Source organism: Micropterus salmoides, unplaced genomic scaffold (genome assembly GCF_014851395.1).
Source record: "Micropterus salmoides isolate LMB-PRFRI ecotype aquatic unplaced genomic scaffold, ASM1485139v1 Ms_hic_scaffold_5, whole genome shotgun sequence".
Lineage (NCBI taxonomy): Eukaryota > Metazoa > Chordata > Actinopteri > Centrarchiformes > Centrarchidae > Micropterus > Micropterus salmoides.
Window position 1 is genome coordinate 10094025 of NW_024044237.1, and position 20221 is coordinate 10114245.

Sequence of the window (20221 nt, forward strand, 5' to 3'; positions counted from 1 at the left end):
CACCCATTGCCCATCCATTCACGATCTGTTTTTCCGTCATTCATTCAGCCACTCAGAGCCCCCATTCAGAGACCCCGCACACAATTTAGGAATTTCCAAATTAGCCTTGAAAGCAAATCATTGTTGACAAAGCAAACGGGAGTAAAAAAACGATCCCTGCTGACTGACCCCGGGTGGCCTCCACATTGCCCCTGATACTCGTGGTGAACCTGTGGGAATTATTAGAGGGGCTGTTTTTGGTAATGCACCGGCATTTCAGCAGGGTCACTTAAATTGGTCTCTCGTGATACACTTGCAGTCCAAACTGCTCCACTATCAGGGTCCTTAACTGTGATGCTAAAACACTCTAGTTGTAGTTACAAAGCTGTTTTTTTTTGTTACTGTTAGACTTTGTACACTTGTTCCAGATTTTTTCTTTGCAGCCCTCTCTCCCCTATTTTCTACACCAGCAATACTCATGAATAAAAATATTTTTTAAACATGTCTTTTACCAGTTCATAAATCAATGTTAGGATAGTTTTAAAGTAGTTGGTCAGTTTTAAAAGAATTCGGCTTTTATTATTATTTGGTCCATAGGGAATTTGTGTCAGATATCTACTGACACAGTACGGAGAGTTTGCTAAAGGACATGTTTTCATTTCAGACATTTCCTTAAACAAATACTACTGTTAAGTCTATGAATTAAAGCATATGGTGTTGTGCTCCAATTCCAGATGCTATCTCTTATTATTTATAATATCATCATTAATAATACCATCGGCGTCGAATCTCATGAAGCTGTTCCATTCGTATCCGCATTAATCAAGTCTCACATCAACATCATTCTTCTCCTTGAGGTCTGTTTTACCCCCCCAGGCCCATGAAGGCTGAAGACCTCATAACGTCACCTGGGACATTTGTTGTTGCTGTTGTTGGACCGAATATGACCTTTTTTACTGGGATTTAGTCAAACTTGAGACTGAAATGAGGATATAGTGGGATGTTACAGGAATTATTGTATAATTACATGGCTGTATTTTGCTGGTTTTCTAACTTCTATGTACATTTACTGTATGTGAGTTCATTCTTTTTTTCTTTTTTTCTGACAAGTTGATTGTCCAAGATAAGAGTTTTTAATTAAACTATTGGCTTTTTGCTACAGTCCACTGATGAACTAATTTAAGGACACTGAGAAGTCCAATCATAGGGTAATGATTCGTGATGCTTTACAGTGTATCAGCCCCCTCCCTCTGACTCCCACACATCGCTATCATTTACTGTTCATTGAGAAATTTCTCTTTCATCCTGCTCCCTCTCTCCGTCTCCTTCCACAGGGACTGTCCGGGTTCGCTGTCCGTGGTGCTGAAAGCCCCAAACAACTGTCCGTGGTGCTGAAACACTCAAACCAACAACCCTCAGGTATGACTTGTCCCTGTTCTGTGCACTGTTTAGACACTATCTATCTATCTATCTATCTGTGTTGATGTTAGTAGGCCTACTGCAGTGTTTTAGGCTCACATGGGTGGGGGTTAACTTTCAGTTGCAATACACGGCTATACTAAAGGCTAAAGTGAAAAATCTGCTAAACGTTGCAAAAACAGCGCGACTGTCTTGAACGCAGCCCGCCTGGAGTACTACAGTAACACTATCTACAGTTGCTTTCATTTTTTTCATTCTCTTCTCCTCTCTCGTCTCGCGATAGAGCGGCGGAGTGGTTTGACGGGCAGTCGAGGTTGCAGCAGGCAGAGGGAGACGGTGGAAGGTAAAGCAGGGAGGCAGCATCATGGCGGACAGAGACAGTGGCAGTGACCACGGAGGGCCCACCGCAGGCCCCGGCACGCTGCCCCCGGGTGCGATGGGCGCCATGTCCCGGCTGCAGCACGACACCGAGGAGCTCGCCTCCAAGCGCGTCGACATCCAGAACAAGCGCTTCTACCTTGACGTGAAGCAGAATGTTAAAGGCCGCTTCCTAAAGATAGCCGAGGTCGGGGCTGGGGGGAACAAGAGCCGCCTCACTCTCTCCATGTCGGTGGCCGTGGAGTTCCGCGATTATCTCGGGGACTTTATTGAACATTACGCCCAGCTGGGCCCGACCAACCCGGACATAGTGCAGGATGAGCCCCGGCGGGCGCTCAAGAGCGAATTCCTGGTGCGGGAGAATCGGAAATATTACATGGATCTGAAAGAGAACCAGAGGGGGCGGTTCCTGAGGATCCGGCAGACCGTTAATCGGGGGCCCGGATTGGGAAGCGCGCAAGGCCAGACTATCGCTCTGCCGGCGCAAGGTCTCATTGAGTTCCGCGACGCTTTGGCCAAACTCATCGACGACTACGGCGTGGACGAGGAGCCGGCAGAGCTCCCCGAGGGCACCTCGCTCACAGTCGACAACAAGCGCTTCTTCTTTGACGTGGGCTCCAATAAGTACGGGGTCTTCATGCGGGTCAGCGAGGTGAAGCCCACGTACCGGAACTCCATTACGGTTCCGTGCAAAGTGTGGTCCAAATTCGGCAACACCTTCTGTAAATACGCGGAGGAAATGAGAAAGATCCAGGAGAGGAGTAGAGAGAAACGGGCCTCCGAACTGCTACCTGAGGGCCCGCACGGCGGAGATGAGGGCGACGATGACTGACGCGGATTTTAAGAGAGCAGAAATGAAACAACAAAGACAAAACTGAACTCTGAGAGAAAACGAGACTTTGAACCGAAAATTGAAAGAGAATTTCCAAGGGAATCACCCCACACACAACCTCCACAGACATGGCAGCACCTCTGCTGTCTCCTCGCTCATTTTACTGGATGTCACCCCACTTACCACCCATGTGACAGTAAGCCGCTGCTATCAAGGATTGAACTGTAAGATATGAACTGTTTCCTACTTGATTTAAATGACAATGACCAGAGTGTTTATATCTCTATCAAATGACAGATTTTGCACACATCAAAGCTATTTCGAGAAAAAATGTTTAAATGTTTTCAAACTGGTCATATACTAAGATTTAATCAAAAATACAACCAGAGGTCTATTATATAAAATGACAGTCTTCATGTAGAACGAGCATTTGACATCAGCACAAAGAGAATATATTATGGACTTTATGAAACCAAAATCTGATACCAGATGTATAGTTTATTATAAAGGTACGCAGAATAAATATGAAAGCGCTCTAAAAGTGTATGAATTACAGAACGCTGCACTACAGGCCTGTAAACACCTGTCAGCATGCGTTTTGAAAAGAAGTTTGGCAAAGTAGGCTATAGTCTTCAATTTGACCTAAAACGTAGTAGGCTAATGAAAGCATTTCTATCATGCCATTATGGGAAGGTTGAGACTCAAATAAATAAATAAATAAATAGCCTATTTTGTGCTGCCTCAAACAAATGGGATAAATCTCTAAGCTACTATAATGAATATCAACCCTCTTGCACCATGTCCATATAAACGTAAATGAAAAAAGTGCTAACTTAGATGTACTAATTATGATTTTGTGAATCAGCTGTAAAAAATCCTTATTAAGATACCCACGTTTTCTGTGGGTTAAGTTTTTTCTTTGTTACTTTGTTGATTTTTTTCCTCTGGGAGGGTGGGGGATGCAAAAGGATAAGGTCCACTTGTGGGAGCGCAAGGCGTGGAAACAAAACAAAAAAAGACGCGTCAGCGCAGCGTGCGGTGAGGCAGCGCATCCTCTCTGACGTCATTACGACCCGTGCCTTATACACTCCACTCGTTTACGTGTTCTCACGTGGATGGTCTGTGACCTCGACCGCTGTACGTTTTCATTTACGAGTGCAGTTATGTAGGCCGAAATATATACTCACCAGGGCTGCAGGTTTCACACCCCTGTGGTGCATGGAGCATGGGTTGCAACAGCAAAAGTATGCTGAAAGGCTGCTGGGAGCTTGGAGGCCAACTATGGTAGTGGGCAGAAACAGATCGGGCCCTTCAGATAGAGGAAGTGTAATTGTGTGAAACAGGAGGGGGTTCAGTGTGTTATGGCACCCTGGAGCCCAGAATTTTTAGCTTCGCCCCTGGCCTGGTGGCCTCTCTCAGAGTAGAGATGCATCTCTGTGGACCAGGAGTACGACCCAGGATGTACTGCCTGTGGTAGCACTGGGTGTCACCATGGAGATTCATCTGGAGATGTTGCGCGTGGCTTTGCACACCATATGCACCATGATGTAAAAAAACAATAAACAATGAAAAAAACAGCAACAACAACAAAACTAAATCTGGAGCGGCTGGATGAGGCTATTCGTCAGAGCTGAGATGGATGCTGTTAAAGAGCCAGGCAGCCAGCCAGCCATGCAGGCCGGCCGGCCGGTCCCACGCCGTCAGTCTGAGTGCAGTCCAGTGGATGTAGAGGCCTATCAGTGCAGGGCCGAGGCAGTATCTATCTCTTTATGGTGCTACAGCCCCTTGATCGCTCCTTGGGGGCCTCGCCGCTCAGAATATGTCACTTTTATTTTTATTCTGATGCTCTTTTTTTTCCCTTCAAAGTTCTTTTCTCCACATTATGTTGTCCAAAACGTGTCAGGTTTCTCCCTCCCAGGCAGAGAGGAAGACACTGACTAGTGTAGGATGTTTCATATTAGTGTGCAATATTGTGTACGTGCCAATTGCGGCATTGTATCACATGTATAGACTATTAAAAGACGAAAAAATGTATAGGCTATGTGATCAGTAGATGTTCGAAAGCATGACAATGAGGTTGATGCATCTGCATTTTATTTCCGAAATGTGAAGACTTTCTTCTCAAGCACTTGCTCAAAGTGGAAAAAAAAAAAGTCAGACTAGTAGTGGGGTATTTTTCACGTATTTGTCACGTTCTGTAAACCAGTAGGCTGCCTTGTCTGTCATCAGTGCGCGTAGACTAGTTCGGGTGTTTTACGTCCCCCTACGGAGTCACCCCAGAGAAAAACCCTTCCCCTCCTAGTTCCTCCCCTAAGGCACACACACACACACACACACACACACACAACGAAGACAGTTAACACCCTCTAACTGTCTCCATGTCAGGCACTCTGCAGTGGCCTACACTAAGGTTGAATAGTATCTTGGGGCTTGGGTCCAGGGGTGGTTGACTCACACACACACACACACACACACACACACACACACACACACACACAGTCTCTCCCTGTCGAGGCCTCTTGTTGCTATCTGAGTGTTTGGGAGGCCACTAAAGTATTTTGAATGGTGTCTAGAACTGCACAAGGCCTCCCGTCATTAGAATCCAGGAAACTGTGTGTTTGGAGCCTCTCTCACCCGGGACTGCCGATCGCAAGACAGGTGAACTACATTTTGACTTTGGCAGTCACGGGTTTCACTTGAGTTAGGCGATAGGGATCAACTGCAGCAGACCCAAAGGACGGAGGAGTTTGTTGTTTTGACAATGAGGATCACTATGCTTCTTTCTAACATGGGCAGACTCGGATCTCAGGTCTGCTCCTCTCCCCCTCTCGGAATTCAAAGCATTAAAAAGGCCCTGGCTCATTGTCCATGCAGCAAAACATGCCCAAATACGCTCTGTCAGACACACAGTCCATTCCCTCTTTTTGACCCAGTCGACCTCTAGGCTGTCAGTGAAGTGCTAGTTAAAAATCAATATACTCCAAGTGGTTAGTTCACCTATCAGCTTTATTTAAAACAGGTTGGCCTGCCACAGCGGGTATGTCTGAGCCTGGTCCCAGGCCCTGTCAGAGTGGTGGCACTAAGGGGAAACACAGGCTGCATGGATTGCAGCTTTAGCTTCAGCTGGATAAAAGCTGCTAATGTAGTTACAGCCTGGGCCTACCAGACGTGGGATAGCTGAGGCTAGACTGAAGCAGAATTCCCCCAAAGCACACCTGGACTGAAACTGTATCAGAAGTCCCTTGTTTTTAAACGTAGAGCTGCGTTTGATTGGGCGTGCCTGTGGCAATAGAGCCAAGAAAAATGTTCCAGAAAATCCCATCTGTTCCACGCAGGACATTTTTGGCCCAGGTTTGTTTGTTGTTTGAGTGTTGGTGAAAGGCCTGATGAAGCCTGGCACTGCACTGTAGGAGCTTACCAGCGGCAGCCTACCATGACCTACTGACCCGGCTGTCAGTCAGATCCAGTTAGGACTTTTCTCTCTGCTTTGGCGAAGAGCAGGAAATTTCTTTGCCCTCTTGCGGAGATGACAATATTTCCTCACACTGCACAGTGAATTATAAAAAGCCCATTTCCATTAAACACACATAACAAGCCACCTATGACTATGTGCCCAGCAAAGCACATCTGAGGTCAGTCTGAGTTCATCTTGAGTTCAACATGAGTCTGGACTCTCTATTTTGATATAGCACTTGTTCCCTAAAGTGTTCTAGCCTCCAGGAGGCTCATGCTACATGAAGACTGGAAATACAACACTTCCTTTCTGTCTTTCTCTTACTCTGATGGCCAAATATAAGTCGAACCTGCTCGAATGCCTCACTCTGTAAAATGCACACATTTTCTTAAAGATTAAAAGAAGTGTTGATTTGTTTTGTTGTGTTTTGAGAGCAGAACGATCCCATTGTGAAACATGACTCGTCCATTTTGGGTCGTAGCTGTATCTGAGGTACAGAGGAGGAGGGCCACCTGTGATTTTGCTGAAAACAGTGTGATCGAGTCTGATTTCTCAGTTTATGAGAGCTCACCCAATGTCACAGCAAAACCCTGAGTGACCTTGCAGCCATGTTGTGCCCACATTCCACGGTCATCCATTTCTGGGACTCAAATGCAAAATGGTAGGCAGATGTTTTTCGTCTTGTGTTCTGTATAAGCGTCAGTGGTCAAGCTGTGCGCTGTCCCCAGCAGCACTGGCTAAGTTCAGTGTATATGGATGGCGATGCACCGAAGCTGTTAGCATTGACGAGAATTATGTTTTCATTTATTACACAGCGGTAGCCATCGTAGCAATCCCTAATCATGAAGTTATCCTGCCTTTTGTCTGTTACTACTGCAGTGTTCCTTTTGTCTAATTTTATTTAAAGTAGTTTATTTCTTTTGTTGCTTAAACAACAGATGACCAGATCATTCCTTAACATTTCAACTGATGGAAATATAAGATAAAAATATAAAATTACATTGTATACACAACCCAAAAGTAGCTACTTGTTGCATGTACTCAAATGCAGATTGCTATGATGGCTCCAGCTGTAGATGCTTCGTCTGCTTGTTCCTTCTGACAGCATTCAAACAGCCACATGTACATGACTTATAACAGCAAACTTCCACAATTGAAATGTGGGTGGTGGGTACCCGCCTCTACCAAACGGTACAAATACTGACTTAAAACAGACTGAACTTCCATAAAATATTCCAGACAACCAAATCTGCTCTGTTTCTGGTTTCAGTGTTGTAGTCTTTCATTGGCCATTCAGAGTTCCTGGTTAATCACACAGCCAATCGCAGCCTCTGGTCAAAGCCAAGCACTATATGACTCATCACAAACCACTGACAGAGGAGTCCATTCAGCACGTCTTCTGTTTGCACACGCACCGAGTAGTAGGGTCCATCATGTTTGCAGACTGTATAGGCTCCTGTTGTGTATAGTTATAAAGACATTCTTTCAAGATGTTGGGAAATGGATCCTGGATTTCAAGGGGTGGGGTCAATGCACAATGAACATATCCCATGTCACCGTTTGGTCTAAATCCCTTTACCATCCCCATATGAGATAATATGTTGTATCTTTCAAAACTATTTTATCTGTGGCGTGTGTGTGTATGTATATATATATATATATGGTTTGTTATATATGATGCTCCTCCTTTCAGAAAAATATAACATGTAAACAGGAAAAACATATTGCTGTTTTTTTCCTTTGTATTTTATACTTACAAAAGCATTGAATAAAAATGGATAAATACTTGCACTTTAGATATATTAAGAAAAATAAAAATCTGCATATTATTTTTGATAGGGATCTCACATTCAAAGAGTATAAATTACAGGCTTTGTGACTATTGCTGGACAGAGATGTATTGAGTTCTACTTATTGAAGTATATTTTGTCTGTGTGTCAGAAGGTTTACTAAAGTAAATTGCATGATAAAGTAGTGCTACACCGATATTGTTCTCTTTTTTTTTTTAGTTGGTAAAAATGTCTGAAAACTGTGATAACAACCCTCTTGTATCATGTTTAACCTCTCCTCACCCCTTCTAGAATATTTCTTACTGAAATATGGCCTTTCCTGACAACATGACGATGGTGCTTACTTTGGCTTTGACATCAAGCTCATCCTATACATCTCAACATCATCATAACTCGCGTCCTTACACTTCATTACTTTCTGTTATGTACTCTCACTACCTTATTAAATTTCCGTTGATGGCAAAAAAAAGGTGTGCTGTTTTGTACATTGCTGTTTGTTTTAATGTTGGGGGAGCCTTGTTGTCTGAAAAATGACTAATCGCGCAATAAAAAGTCATTCCACACGTCCCTGTCTCTGCACAACTGTCTCAACACTACAGTCAACCATGTTTAGCAGGGATGGACTTACTAAGTAAAATAAGACTGTTGACTTATTATATTGAAAATCTTAAATGTTGAAATAGCCTTTGCTATCTTTATGTAAATTAACATTGTTTAGCCCCGCGACCTGACCCCGGATAAATGGATGAAGATGGATGGAACATTGTTTAGATACTTATATTGATACGGTGTAGATACTGTAATGATGATAATTATTTTATGTTTAAAGGATTTATCTATCAGATGTCCTTGGAAAGCTTCTTTATTAATGAATAAAAAATGCACAGAGCACAATAGGAGGGCAAGAACAGATGGAAACAAAGATCAGATTTTAAACAGTGTACCAGACATCTGCTTTTGACTTCCATGTGGAAATCAAATTTAGAGTGCCGGATTGTTGCCACTGTGGGAAAGAGGACACGCTGTTGACAAAACAGTATTAACTGTTATCGGCCAGGTGAGGATTTTTCAGTTGGCAGTGTAGGCAACAGGTCAGCACACCAAAAGCAATAAAACCAATGGCAATTCACATTAAATTCACATTATAACCAGCAGATTTGGTGACGGTAATATGAAGAACAGAGGGAGCTATGGGAACAAACTGGTAATATATTAGGATGATTCATGTGGTATTTCAACCATAAAATGATTTAGTTCATATTATTAACAAGACACTGCTCAATAATGGACATGTTTTGTAGGAATTTGTGAAGTGCTGTAAACATTTCAAGGAGTGACTCTGACCCTTCCATTATTACATTGACAATAGAGTGGTCATATAGCCTACAGGGGTTTGGTATAGCCATTTCTTAACATTTTCAGAAGGTATCCATTTCATTTGAAAAATAAAGTGCCTGCTTTTTCAATTCTGAGGCCTCTTTGCACTCGTCTGTGCTATATCAAAATAATGCAATTACAGTCTAAGGGGAAGTGAAAGTCAAATTCAATTTAAGTACATTTTGGGTTCATGTATGTGGTCTAGTGTTTGGGCTCTGTTATAAACTAGCTGGGGTTATTTAAAAAGCTTTAAGAGCAGGAACATACTGGGTTCACCTTCCCCTTTAAACACCAAGCTGGCAAATTAACTTACACTTTATTTTGGCACGGTTACATGAAAACACATGCTTTTGACAAAAACCATGTGGATAATAAGACACACTTAAATAAAACAAGCTAGGCGGTCACAACATATTGTGTATCATATTGAATTAAAAAGATAAAGCAATAAAAAAAAACAATTACATTTGATTATTTTCTTAAATTTTTTCACATGATGCAGTTGTTTTTGTGATTTCCAAACGTTGCAGCTGAATAACGGCTCTTGCAACTGCTTTTAATTTTACTAACTATACTGCTACCCTTAAAAGGAACAGAGCCATTGTTAATTTTATTGGTAACATACCTGCAAAGTTTACTCAAGATAGAGTAACAGAGTAAAGCATAAATCTTACTTTCATGCTCTTCCAGCAATTTCGTGACCACAGAGTTATTTTGCTACTTCTTGTTGATAATGTAACGCTAGCTACTGACAGTCTTTTGTAATTGGGTGATAAGCCAGGGATCATCAAGTTTGTTTTGTTTTCTTTGCTTTTTAGGATCATCAAGTTTGTTTGATTCAAAACTGGTAACCAGTGACGTACGTAATGCGTCGCAGCCTGTACCCGACCCCGCCCTCCTACCCGAGCGAGTGAACTTTAATGAGTGGGCAGGTAGGTAAAGACCAAAGCCACGTTTCCACCAGAAGAACCCGGATATAAAACATGTAAAGAATAAACCCATCAGGCGCTGGAAAAGAAGATAGTTAATGAAGGAAAGAAACAACAAGCATAAGGTGTGTTAAGTAATGTAATCCTTACCAGATGATGAACTTCTAGCGACAAAACGCTTCAGTTTTTTAATAAGACCTTTTTAAAAGGTTGTAAACACATGTGGATGCAGGTGTATCCGGTATAGCCACGTCCCGTCTGTCTGTTGGCCTTTCCACAGGGAAAAGTAACGAGATCTTCTGCGTGTGTCCAAAAGCAACAAGGCTCAATAATTACATTTAGTTAGATTAGAAACTAAAACAAATACATACTAAGCATAAAGCTGAATAGATTTACCCCTAATTTACATTAATTAACGAAGCATTATTTTCTGTTTACAATAAATAAATAAAAAAACATATTCAGGAATGAAGTGGGGCTATTTTGGTGATGGTGGAAGAAATGATGAAAGCACTGGTAAGTGAAAATGTCCCCACTGCCTTCATTTTTATATAGTTAATATAATAATAGTTTTGTGTGCAGCCTGTACACTGTGTATTTGTACTCCAGCAAATAAAAATGTGTTTTAATTTTCAGAAATGTTGTTACTATACACTGCCCCTGTCAAATAAAGTAGTAAACTAAACTAAATCACAATTCACTGTTATCTTCTTGTACTTGGATACTGTTGCTGTTAAGTTAACTATAAGTTGCCAATTGTACATTATTAGCCCATGTGTTTATTTACAACAAATTGACCATATGTATGATTAAGATCTAATGATTAATGCTTTAATCTAATCTACCTCAAAATTAATAAACCAACAAATCACAACAAATGTTAATGTTTTTGTTTTATACCAGGCCCATCATCATACCACACTCAAGCTTTGTCCCTATTGACTGGTTCCAGTGATACAGTTGGTAAGCTTCCTGTTTCTTTATCGCTGATGGAAAATTATATTGCATGTGCACAAGTAGCTAAAAATGTTCAAAGTAATTTTACCCCACAGCTGGTAACTGCTGATGAATGCCAGCTGACGTCTGTTTCCGGGAACTTTGCTCCACCTCAAGTGATCCTTGTTCAGTGGCCGTCCAATCTGTCTGACCAAGTAAGGACTGCCTCGGTTTGCAGGGGTCCTTGATTTTAATATATTGCTGATTGAACCTTTTAAATCTTTGCGCGCAGTGTTCTCTTCAGGTTATTGGCCAATTACATTTATTGTGTACAGTAGTGATTTGTATTGTACAGAAGTTCTTTTGCACTTTACATGGGGATTTTCATACTGTGCAGAAATATTACCTTGATGTATAGAGAATGCTGTAAAAAATCAGCATTATCTATACATCAAGGTAATATTTCTGCACAGTATGAAAATGAAATGATACATATAAAATCAAACTAGAATCTTTTATCTTTCTGCTACATCAAAAGTAGATGTTTTAATACTGCAGGTTTGGAGCCGCTTCTTTAAATACAGTCTGTGTGACAAACACAGGTAATTTAAAGGTAAGTTTTCAACACTAAGAACTCAGACAAAAACAAAGTAGAAGTAAAAATGGCATGTGTGGTCAGTCAGTTTTAATTTGAGTGTTTCAGTGAGTGTATTTAATTATCAGTAAAAGAACTGCGACCCATTATGTTGCTAGAGGTACAAATAAAATGCATAAAGGTTATAATTGCAGGTAGCTGGTTCTATGAATACTTCACTATCTCCAAAATGACCCTGCTTAGGGTCACCAGAAGTACAGGGTTGGACATGCTCTCTCCATTCAAATACAAGAGAAGAGATTTTTAACACACCCACTGTTCCAAAAAAATTAATATTGTAGTAATTAAATTTTCTTTCTATATTTTCCTATGCTCTTTCCTTATAGACACACGCGGGTAGCTATATAACCGTCACACTATGTACTTACTATGCTATGGTATTAAAGGTTCAGTGTGTAATATTTATGAGGATCTATTGACAGGAATGCAATATAATATCCATAACAATGATCTCAGTGGTGTATAAAGACATGTTGCCATGTTGCACCGCCATGTCTCTACAGTAGCCCAAATGGACAAACGGCTCTACAGAGTGCATTTTGTCACTAGGTTAAATACCTACAAAGAAGAAGAAGAAGAACAAGAAGTAACGTTAGTAGTACGAGTTGTAGTCGGTTTGTTAGAAGTAAGAAAAGAACATGTGCTACACGCAGAATTTTAAAAGGTGTTATGATGCAGACACCCTTTTTGTGTGAAGTTAATGTAGTTTATTTGTCATGGTATGATACATAACGTAAACCATAACACATTAAATATCATGCTAGGCTAGTTTTGTGAATGTATTCTTCTGACTTGGGTTGCAGCCAAGCGCTGAGATACGTACTGTAAAGGTGAACTCTACAACAGTTCCAGGATGGGTAGACACTGTATGCTCTTACAAACTCACAATTTATTGTCTGTGGCTATTAGGTACTTGAAAGCTTTGGTCAAGTGAACAGCTGTTTTATAATGGATTTGACTAATATGCTAACTTTAAAGCTCTGCAGACTAAGCACATTAATGAGCATCCTCCAGTGCATTTACCCATGTTGGGTAACACAAAGTAATGTCTGTGGCACTCAAATAAGCAATTTTTTTAGCACAGCGTTAACGGTCTTAATAAATCACAACCACAGTCATCTGTATAAAAGCTTACTTTATGAAGCACAGACTAAATATTCAGTAAATATGTCCTTTACATAGTATGAGCATCCTGTCAAAAACAGTTCAGATATACAAACAAACAGACAGATCCAATGCTGACATCAAAGTGCCGAAGTTGTCATTTTTTAAATAAAACATAACAATCAACAAATATTTTTTGTCACAACCCTATATTACAGCACAGGCCTACCCTAGAACATCGGGAAACAATGGTTAGCACAACAGCCAAAGTGACTATAAGGGGAAGTCTCCCTGTAAGAAAGCAGTTATTCATCCTATCAATACAGCTTTATAAAATGGTACTTCCTCTCTGAAAACTCAGCTCCACTTCAGCATTTTGGTCTGTACAAGGATCCGGTTCCAGGATTCCAGCCAAGTCCCAGAAGGATCTCAGATCCCATCAGTCACTATTAATATGATATAGGAAGAAGCAGAAGCGCCGTGTCCAGAGCCAAAGATATGATTGTTCATACGGTCGATATCCACAGCTCTGGTGATGTCAACATGCTTCTGTGCCACACTGAGGCTGAGTGAGGGGCACTAAGCTCACTGATCTACAGTTGTGTCGTAAGCAAATTACATAGAAAGAGGAAAGGTGTGTCTGTGTATGGGTTTGGATCAATTAAGGTGCTCACAAACAGCGATACTCCACCACATCCCCACTGCCTCAGAACGTTTCACAAGTCCTCCTTCCATGAGAAACAAGGTTTAATATATTGTTAGTTTAATATATTGTTAGTTTGGAAAAAGGTGTGCTGGATGTCTGTTTTGCCAGTTCTTGGCTGACAGAGGCGGTCTTACTTAGAAAACCAAACCAGTCTCCTCTTCTTAGAAAAGTCGTCTATTCTCCTCCTCCCCCAGGTAGAGGATGTTTTGATGGCTACTCTGCTTGTAGAGTTGTTTTGCTGCTGTTCCATTCTCCATTCGAGAATGCCGACATGTTTCTTCACCTAAGAACAATATGCTGGAGCAGTCCTGCTGCTACACTCCCCAATCAGCCGGCCTCTGTCTTAAGATTCACCATGGCCTGCTTTCCCAAAAACATCTTCATCTGTTAGGAACAATGGCAGTGGAAGGAGTACACCAATACTAGTAAAATGCCCAATACGAGGCCAAACGAGCTACAATACGTCCACTAAGTTGTTATAATTCAGAACGTGGATTGGTTAGAGGTTATGGTACATCTGTTGTCACAAGGAATGTGGCTGCCCTTTGCGCTGAAGATGATTTTGAGAGATACGGGCCCGGTTGTGACGGCAGTCTTATTCAGCAGAATGCCATTGGATTGTTCCTCACCAAACATGCGCAATAAATTCTTCATACAAAAACATGACCCTGCTATATTTATTTCTTCCTGTTGCCTACAGCGTCTCAACTGGAACCACTTGAAAAGAGCATGCCAATGCACGCACACATGCATGTGCACACACACATACACCAGCTGACCCACTCATACCGTGTGCCTCCCACCCACACCTTCCCGTTCTGCCCTTCATTTCGATCTTTAGAAGCCTCACACCCAACCATTTATTGTTACGCATCAGCTCTATCAGCTCAGTGCACTCTGTCGTGATATAAGAAGAGTGGTTTGTGGGATAAAACAGAACATGGCACGGTGCTTTCATCCAGTCACACACACAGTTATCCTCTTCAGTTCAGATTTGAGTTGTAAGGAAAGCAAACAGAATAATTGAATACATGTCAGTATTTGGGCTAGCGGTGGCTTAAAAGTCTCAGAAACAGACTTGTGATCTCTCTGACAAGTGACTGACTAACACTCTCCAAATCCCTCAACAACTAGTGTCAAGGTGCCCTTGAGTAAGGCACTCAACCTCCAGTTCCTCTGGTGGAGCAGCTTAGTGAACGGCTAAAACCACGGCTGTTCCACTTGGCAGCTCCTTTAAACTTACAAATGAATGTAACTGTATGAATGTCAAGAAGGAAATTGCCGAAAAAGAGCACGCATGCTCAGTGTAAACCCTTCCTGGGGTGAATAAAGGTTTGGAGAATTAAATAAATAAATAAATAATATGTTATACATGGCAAGGACTTGATCCTTCTGAGAAGTTCTTTGAGAGTTTTTGTAACTCTGGGACAGATATGTTGTATCTTCACACACCTCACTCCACCCATACTGTAGGTCCATACACAATCATGTGAGTTGCTGGGTGTGTAAACATGAGTGGGAAAAAAGGCCTAAATGCTACAGTAGTACCATCTTCATCTGAATCGCTGCCTCACTGCAGGACGAGGACAAGACAGGGAGGACCGCGGCAAACCAGTCTGTCTCTGCTTGTTCTATATCTGGATTTAAAATAACACATAAATTACTCAAAGTTCTGCTCTTAACTAACAACACATTTCAACTAAAGAAAGCATCCTTCTGAGTTTCATTTCAAAATAATACTGATGATGTCGTTATAAATAGTGATCACAGTTAGGATCATTTTAATGTGCAATAATAAAAGTTCAAAGAACTGAGGTTTGGCAGGGTTACTTATTGGGTATCAAGTGCGGGGCTCTTCATCATCTTCATCTATTTCTCTAGGACAGAAACTTATCACCAGGGTTGATAAATTCTGGGAAGGATAGTGATAGAGTCATTTCCTCTGTTGCTGCCCACTCTCATACTCGAAGTACAACAGGAGGAACGGAGGAGCCCAAAACACAAAATACTAACAAAAAAAGCCCAATACGAAGTTGGAGGATTAAGCTAGTTTGGCCTGGAGAGGTGTTGGTTTGTGGGCTCTGGTCCTCCTTCCTCCCCTCAGCTCCTCTGTCCTGGGGCAGTGCATCCAATGGCCTTGCCGTTCAGCCCGCCCTGAGCCTGACTGATGGACGGGGAGGACCGCGTCTTACGGAGTTGGCATTCGCGGCTGGCCAGGCCACCCTCCATGATAAGGCCACCCATGAAGCTGGCCTCGATTTTCTCAAGGTCGTCCGTCTCTGCGCGGATTTTCGCCTGCAGGAGGCTGATGTACGTCTCATACCGAGTCTTCTGCTCAGAGAGAGGGGAGGAAAAATAAGACCAAAAGAAGATAAAACAAGAGGCGAATTTCCCGATCTAACAGTTATCCTGAGATCATATATTTGCAACCTGAACGTCTTCCTTGCTACAAATAAAACAACGACAAATGATAATGTAATTAAAAAATAGAATGCATATGAAGAGAAAACAGAAATTATTTTGGTCTCTTAGCTGCTAACTGAAAACAAAACATAAACCTCATAAAAATCAGACATAAAACACCAGACAAATTAACCGAAGCTGTGTAAAGCCTGTACCTCATACGTGAGGTAGTGCTCTTTGAGCCGGTACTCCTCCCACTCGCGGCTTTTGGGGTCGGCTGAGGGCAGGTTTTTCCGGTGCTCCTCCAGCTCTAGGCTCATCTGCTTCAGCTTGCTCTCATGACTCAGCAGCTGATCCTCCTGCACCAATCACAGCCCGGACATAAACCGGAAGACCCCCAAAACAGCCAATCAGATGCAAGTAGACACAAATAGAAGATGTAAAAATGCCCACCCTGTGTAGAGATTTTTCATGTAGAAGGATTTGTGCATACTGCAGTGATAAACTGTATATTATACACAATGCAAAATGTCCGTCATAACTAGATTGTGGTGTTTGATGTTTCTACAGGAAAAATATAAGCCAGTCGAGTGTGATAGCTTATTTTGTTCCTAATGTAGGTCATCTTCTGTGTGTGTGTGTGTGTGTGTGTACCTGATTGAGTCTGGTGGATGAGGACGGCAAGATGGGCCGACAGAATTTCTTCATGGAGCCGATGGCAGCGGGGAAGGCCGGAGCGGAGAACAGCGCTGCCACCAGGTTTATTCGGAATATCCAAGACATCATCTCCTCCTCACTACTGCAAAGAGAGAGAGAGAGACACTGAGAAAAAAACTGAGAAACAGACTGAGTGAACACAGCCTGGCCATAGAAAAGGGTCGCCACAGACAGAGCTGGCTACCACAAGAGGAGAGACTCTGCTCCCAGTGTGACAGGGGACAGGTAGAGACAGAGCTGCACTTTCTAACCTCATGCCCTAAATATAAAATACAAAGACAAAAACACTTTGCATACATTTCCCAAATATACCACGAATTCGAATTCATATCAGACACACAAAAACTCCCCTATTTACTGGGTGAAATGCCCAAATGCGAAATAATTGCTGCAAAATATCTCTCCTCATGCCATGAAGTGAGGACAACCAGTGGAACCTCAGACTAACAAATAATTGTTCAGATTTTCATATTATTATTATTTTGATCATTTGATATTTTAGTAATTGTTTTGTTTTTACATTTGATACTGATTTCTTTTTATTATTTTTTAATCAATTAATTCTTTAAAAAAAAATGGTTTTTTTGTATATTAATATATACACACACACGTTACTGTTTCATTTATTTATTTTATTATATATTTTTTAACACACACACACACTTACTGTTTTAGTCATGCCAATAAAGCTAATTTGAATTGAATTGGAGAGAGAGAGAGAGAGAGAGAGAGAGAGAGAGAGAGAGAGAGAGAGAGAGAGAGAGAGAGAGAGAGAGAGAGAGACCACACTGACACAGGTTCTTCTACATAAAAAAGCCTGACCGGCTGCTGAGTTCACTGAGTGTAATTTGAATTACTTCATCTCTAACTAGAATCTACTATTATTTTGTCGTTACAGTGTATCTAAATTTGAAATCTTTTAGACTTTAAATTTAATGAGGTTTTAAACAAAGACACTGACTTATATCACCGGTGACTGCCTTCTAAGGAGTTTGATTCATACTTTGAAACTTGTAAGTTTGATTAAATCAAAATGACACATTATACACAGAAACACAATAAGATTCATCCTGTCATCATAAATTCCACTGCATGAGAATTGAAATGACAGCGGATTCAGGATTCACCTACTCTATGAAGATGTAATTAATTATTTAGAAAGAGCTCATCATCATTACCATCCATCCTTTCCTCCAGCATACATCAAAATGTTGCATGATCTTTGGGCGATGCCGTAAATTGAAAATGTGAAAAAATTCCTAAACATACATGTATAAAATGTAAAACTCCATCGTATTTATCGTATTTCCTGTACTTTTGCATTTTAACTGTCTGAAGCGAAATGAAAACATCTGAAATTCGACGTGGATGACTCACGGGGCCTGCAGCAGAAAGACTCTCCAGTCTGAGGTTTTCAGCTTAAGTACGTTGGCTTTCTTGCTGTAGTCGGTGGCACGAGTGGCTAAAGCGTGGTGGATCCGCACTGCGTTCTTCAGGTCCACCTCTGAAATGTCAGCGTCAGGCTTGTACTCATCCTTGGTAAGTAACAGAAACAGGAAAAAAGGAATAATATTGATATGTTTCAGTCTGTTTAGTGATTTAGTCTCCTAAAGCAGAGGACAGAAGAGATGCTGTGTATCTGTAGTATACAAATACCTAAATTGACAACTGAGGAGCAGTCCGCATTAAATTAAACAGTAAACCTATAAATTAGCAGCTCCTTTTACATAACTCCATACTTACATAATTAAGGTAAAACATATCACACTGCTTGTGACAGAAATAGAAGCTAATTCAATTCATCCAGGTTGAACATTTCACACCTCACATGTTGTCAGTACAGCCTTTCTACCAGCAGGGGGAGACAAACATGCAGACATGCCTCATTTAATGCTCTCACACCACACACACAGAGCAGCATCCACCACCACCGCTGTCATTGCGGTGGTGGATGTGTGTTTCTATGGTAACGGAGCAGAGGATGAGATGCAGTACCTTCTGGAGATACAAGATCATTCCCTTCAGAACCGCATAGAACTTCTTCCAACCACGGCGACCCCTCGGGGCTGGAAGAGAGAAAAGTAAAGAATGAAAAACCTTTCTGTCAAATTACAATAACTTATTAGGAATTTGGTAACTTCTGTAAAAGTGTGTGTGTGTGTGTGTGTGTGTGTGTATAATCACTCACTGCGTTTGCCGTCCATGTCAGCGTGGCTCTTGCGGGTCAGCACTCCGTGTTTATAGGTTACGGCATTTAAGAGAATGGGAATGGCGATGAAAGGGTTAGTGCCGTCCGTTACCCTGGCAACACGCTTACTCCCACCCTCACATTGCTCCTCCACCAGCTCTGACAGACTCTTCCTCAGCTCCTCCTCTTCACTGCACACACAAATACCCATTCAGATAAACTGGAGTAGCACATAGCCAAGTGTACTTCTAAAAAAACTTGCATACCCCAAATACTTTTCCTTTTCATGAATACAAAATGCATACTCACACTGCCCACTCAAGCTTCTCATTCTTGATTGAGTTGTACAAAACCTGTGCGGGCAAAACAATTTGAAGACATACTTCAATTCAATTAATCAAGCAGACAGATAGCTGAGCTCTCTCAGGAGGAGACCTGTACCTTTAATAAGTCTTTAGGGAAGTCTTCGCCATTGTTGAGGCCATCTAGATTACTGATAAACTGTTGGCAAGACATCTTCTTCCCAATGTTCTGAGGAGAGGAGAACAACCAACAACAAACAAAACTATCAGTTCAAATTTCACCTTGACAAAATACTTGGCAAAGATTTTTCCTTTATGTGTTTGGAGCCTAACTGGTCAATCTTAAGCTCAGCTCAGTATCGACAGAAGCAGACAAATACTCTAAAGCAGCTGTATTTCAACCCTCTTTTATCTGTGCCAACCTGAAAGCAGTTTTGCAACCATCCACTGGGTGTCAGTGTTGTGCTGCTAGTTCTACTAGTAGTGGTGGTGAGCGTGGATCCACCTCTGTTAGAGGTTGTCAGGTTATGTGTTTACCATAGCTTTCCTATTGTTTTAACCTGTAATTATGATGCATCATGGGGTAGGATGAAACCATGGGCAGGTTTCGGTGTGTTTCTATCCCTTTCTGCCTAAATCAACCCTGTAACCGAAACAGATACAGATGTGAAGCTATTTGAATTTCGATATTAAACTGTACAGGGATAAAAGGAACAGATCAATTACATTTCTTATTGCTAATCCCACTTATTTTAAGAAGAATAAATATCAACCAAAAATCAGCCACTGACCATTTATCTTTGGTAAAAAAATATTTAAGCAGCCATTATATGTCAATGTCAAACAACAATGATTTATAGATTAATGTGTCATTGTGTGTGCCTAATTTTAATATTATGACTCAAATTCTATTGTTAGTTGAAAAGAAGAGGCACGGATGGCAATGAGGACAGCATCAGTACTATAATTGTACTTACCACCTGCAGGGGCAGAGAGATACCAGGGGGCCAGATTTGGTTAGCAGGGGAAGGATTTGTAAGGGAGGAAAAGGA

At 41.5% G+C, this 20221-nt stretch overlaps 2 protein-coding genes across 4 annotated transcripts in view; one reads left to right on the top strand and one right to left on the bottom strand.

Annotated features, from left to right (window-relative positions):
- Positions 1–1676: 1676 nt before the first annotated feature.
- purab (purine-rich element binding protein Ab) lies at positions 1677–12930 on the top strand. Its single transcript, XM_038699497.1, has 4 exons — positions 1677–2832; positions 10048–10161; positions 11062–11121; positions 11211–12930. Exon 1 carries the CDS (start codon positions 1763–1765, stop codon positions 2606–2608), a length of 846 nt encoding a protein of 281 aa, XP_038555425.1. The 5' UTR covers positions 1677–1762; the 3' UTR covers positions 2609–2832; positions 10048–10161; positions 11062–11121; positions 11211–12930.
- Positions 12931–13800: 870 nt separating this feature from the next.
- The window catches only part of psd2 (pleckstrin and Sec7 domain containing 2), a 32728-nt gene continuing 26307 nt past the window's right edge, over positions 13801–20221 (bottom strand). Inside the window, exons 8-15 of one of the 3 annotated variants that reach the window (XM_038699492.1) lie at positions 19309–19399; positions 19177–19220; positions 18868–19058; positions 18675–18745; positions 18057–18214; positions 16617–16758; positions 16178–16321; positions 13801–15890 (exon numbers count right to left, since the gene is read on the bottom strand). In XM_038699492.1, coding sequence (XP_038555420.1) covers positions 15660–15890; positions 16178–16321; positions 16617–16758; positions 18057–18214; positions 18675–18745; positions 18868–19058; positions 19177–19220; positions 19309–19399 — 1072 coding nt within the window. In that variant the 3' untranslated portion in view covers positions 13801–15659. Of the gene's footprint in view, positions 15891–16177; positions 16322–16616; positions 16762–18056; positions 18215–18674; positions 18746–18867; positions 19059–19176; positions 19221–19308; positions 19400–20221 lie in introns of all 3 variants that reach the window. The other 2 variants (XM_038699491.1, XM_038699493.1) reach the window with 2 other exon arrangements.

What these genes read in the sequence shown, in the direction of transcription:
- purab (XM_038699497.1), top strand. Translation starts at nt 1,763, where the DNA reads ATGGCGGACAGAGACAGTGGCAGTGACCACGGAGGGCCCACCGCAGGC.